The following is a 3,967-nucleotide window of genomic DNA, read 5'->3' on the forward strand; positions in this document are numbered from 1 at the left end:
GCAGCGACGACGACGGCGGGACCGACGCTGTTTTCAGCTTGTCTTCCAACTCCGGCTCCGGGGAGTTTTTTCCCCTGATGAAAACTGCAGCTTTTGGAAGAATGAAAACCATCGATGAGTTGGGCGGCCGGCTTTCGTTGTCTTCAGCCTGTTCGTTCGACGCCGTTGTAAGCCAATGCAGCCGCCGGAAAAGTAGTTCGTCGAGGGAAGGCAAGAAATATAGCGAACTGGGCTCCGACTGTATTCCGGCAGAAGTTTACTACGGTGAATCTGTGACGGCTAAGAGCCGCCGGAAAACCAGGAGAAAGAGGAGGAGCTGGATGGTAGAAGGGAGCTACGCGGTGAAGAAGAGGTCGAGTGATCCATATGGTGATTTCAGGGCGTCAATGGTGGAGATGATAATGGAGAAACAGATGGTGGGAGCGCAGGAATTGGAGAGGCTGCTGATATGTTTCTTGTGTCTGAATGAAGTTTGTTATCATGGGATGATTGTTGATGTTTTTTCTGAGATCTGTCAAACGTTGTTCAGTAATTGAAATGGTTTTGAGGTTTCCATCAATTCTTTTACAACTCTCCTTTGCTTCTTTCTTAATTTCTTGTAATGGTTTTCCAGATGGATCAACATTGGAATAGAGTAGTTCCAATACTTCAAACACGGTCTGTCTTAAGTCATGAGGTGAACTACGAAATCAAAAAGCCCATTTCACAGAGGAAAACTTTGTTGGACTCTTCAGCTGATTTGTGTACAATTAAGAGAGAAATCAATCATAAAAAGTGCATCTAATTATATTGATGTGTACGCAATTTGTTTTGGTTGGACGAATTTATTCTGAATAAAAATTTGGGATAATTATATCGTCATCTTATCAGATTTAATGTAATTATACTTAAATTTTTTGTGATTTGGATATCAAATACTCCTAATTTTTATTTTTGCGTAACAAATATATTTCTTAATTTATCAAAATTCACTGAAATTGCAAATACAAAAAAAAAAAATCCATATTTGTTCTACAATTGACTTATTACTGATTTATTGTTGATCAAACAAATCTTTTCTGACCAAACTATTTTTAGAAGAGTGAAAATATACCTTCTCACATGCATTAGCTTGTGAAGATGTATAAGGGCAGTTATGTCTGAAAAAATTTATATAACATGCAATAAGTTAATAGTAAGTCATTCGAAGGAAAATATGAATTTTCACTCAATTTTTTTTTTTTTTTTTGTTAATATCAGCAAATTTGATGAATCTAATTAACAAGAAGATCTATTTATTAAACTAAAAAATAAATATCATAAGTATTAAGTATAATTTTTCAAATTATAGGGAGTTTATATGTAATTACATCAAATTTTATGGAAGGACTATTCCTAAAAAAATTCCATTGAAAATGTTAGGATCCAATTTTTAACTTCTGGGCCGGAACAATTAGAGTCCATCTAGGATAGCTGGCAGGCCTAGTAGAAACCTACGTACTTAGAGTCTCATAGCAATTCCACTGGGCCGACCAGGGTGAAATAGTGAGACTACTGGACTGGGCCTACCTTAGAACCAGAAGTCCATTACAATTGTTTAGAAAATTCAGATCTTCATTTTTTTTTTCAAACTAGCCGTCGTGGTATGCCGTTTCTATATCCATATAATAAATATTTTTTTATATTTTAAAAATACTATAAATAAAAATAAAATATATAAACTAATAAATATATTTTTAAAGAAAAAGTAATTGTCATGTCATATTTGTAATAAGAGTATAATTGTTATATTTAAAAATTGATGTGGAGGTGTCGTTAACAACCATATGTGAGTGTAAAGGGTCTTTTATTTTTATATTTTAGTATATAAATGAATTTGATTATAACCATTAAAAAATATTTAATTTTTTTAATGCTAGTCTTAGGCATGTACTTATACAAAAAAAATAAATAAATAAATAAAATAATTTAATACTCGAATGAAGATGTCCCAATACATTGTTGCCAAATGACAATAAATACATTATTTTTTGTTTAGACCATGATTTACATATGAGTGTGTTTGTTAACTGATTTAAGTAAATAATTATCAAGAAGGAATATTTTATTTATTTATTTATTTATTTTTGGTAATCCATTGACATGAAGAGCTATAAAGATGCTGCATCAAAATATTTGGCATATTTACCATTTATTTATTGATGATTTATTTTTTGTTTTCCGATCATTTTAAAACTTAAATTATAATTTCCACCAATTAAAAGATGGACAGTTGCGGGGATAGCTCAGTTGGGAGAGCGTCAGACTGAAGATCTGAAGGTCGCGTGTTCGATCCACGCTCACCGCATTCAGCTCTATTTTTTAGCAATTACATTAATTCTCGTAGTGTCTCTCTCTCTAATTTAAATCCTATATAATTATTTTTATATCATTTTATTTTTGCAGTTAATTAAAATCTATGCATCCCTTTTAATATTATCAGGGAATCCGAAAATTAAATTTTTCCTAAATTTATAATATATAAAAAATCTTGATTATTAAGTTCTATCTCAAATTTATTTATTTATTTATTTATTTAACAAACGTCTATTAGAAGTACTTATCCGTACATCAATTTTATTAATAAACTCATGAAATCGAAAGAATAGAGGAAATTACAATATTAGAATTCATATTGAACACATTATATGCTGACCAACACTATTACACCCCAGTAATATTGCATAAAGTACTCCCTAATTTGAAAGAATATTTATAATTATAATCTAAAAAAATTCCAATCATTTTTTTTAAAGTGGAATCAATTATATATCATTTTATCACCAATTTAAATTTTCAAAAATTACAATACTCGATATATTTATGGTTAAATTCAAACTAATTATAAGCTTATAGTTGTTAATTAGGTTTAGCTTCATGTTTAAGTTAGGTGTTAATGATTTTTGGGAGAGGAAAGATGATGCAATTGAGTTAGAGGGTTGATGACTACCTTAAACTAGTAATCAATTCAATCCTAATTACCAAATTAGAGTAAGATCTAAGGCTAATAATTATAAGATAAGAACCGAATTTAGGGTAAAAAAGAAGGGGTAGCTAAAGAATCTTCCCATGGTCTTTGGAGTTTTGTCTATCACACATCTACACATTGACAAGAATTGCAAATTTAGTCCAATACAATAGGGTTGTTTTATACTTAATCCCGTGTATTATGGAATTTTACGATTTGACCCCACGTTTCGTTAAATATTACAAAAATTGTTGCGCAAAAAGCTCCTCCTACTAACTGTTGTTAAATGTTGACAAAGAAAATATTACAGTATTGGTGTGGGTTGTTTCAACTTCTCCTGCGCTTTCCTGGGATTTTTACTTTTGGCTATCGATTTGGTTAAAAATTGCACTGTTGGTCCTGCGAACATATCGAATAACTGATCGTCCCAATAGTTCAATGTAAAAAAAGAAAGTCCTATAAGCCCTAAATCATCTGCTGCTGCTCTTGAAAATCTCTCCAAATCCACCCAATTGATTTGCCTATCTACTGTATGCAGGTGAGGGTCGTGTGGTGATACTTTTTCCAAAAAATCATGAGTTAATGACTAAGTGGATATCACGTAACTTGTGCCTTTGATTTACAATAACAAAGTGACAAAAAGGAGCAAATTTGCTATGTTTTTGGACTAACGATGCAGATTTTAATTGAATCTGTGGCGAAAAATAAAATTCCTTAAAGCATGGGTCAATAGTTGATATGATCCATTCTTATATAACCAATGTTGGAATTTGCCTCTTTTGACCCACTAGTTGCTTAGGCCACATGGCTTTCACATACTGGTTTGTCGTCAACATCTAATAGCAGCCGGTGGGAGAGGCTTTTTGTGCAACGATATAGGCCTTCATTTGCAGTTTTTAACGAAACATGGGATCAATTTGAAAATCACGTAAAACACAAAGTCAAGTATAAAATGACTCTACCCTACTTTGTGGGACTTAC

General features: G+C 32.0%; 1 protein-coding gene and 1 non-coding gene across 2 annotated transcripts in view; both read left to right on the forward strand.

Moving 5' to 3' along the window:
* Positions 1 to 706, forward strand: part of LOC105156079 — a 4,222-nt gene extending 3,516 nt beyond the window's left edge. The window contains exon 2 of the mRNA XM_011072121.2: positions 5 to 706. Within this exon, the coding sequence (XP_011070423.1) occupies positions 5 to 536 (532 nt within the window). The 3' untranslated portion in view covers positions 537 to 706. The remainder of the gene's footprint in view (positions 1 to 4) is intronic.
* Positions 2,254 to 2,326, forward strand: TRNAF-GAA. The gene has a single exon. It is a non-coding gene; the product is annotated as a tRNA-Phe (tRNA).

The sequence above is a fragment of the Sesamum indicum genome, linkage group LG1 (genome assembly GCF_000512975.1).
Source record: "Sesamum indicum cultivar Zhongzhi No. 13 linkage group LG1, S_indicum_v1.0, whole genome shotgun sequence".
In the NCBI taxonomy this organism is placed as follows: domain Eukaryota; kingdom Viridiplantae; phylum Streptophyta; class Magnoliopsida; order Lamiales; family Pedaliaceae; genus Sesamum; species Sesamum indicum.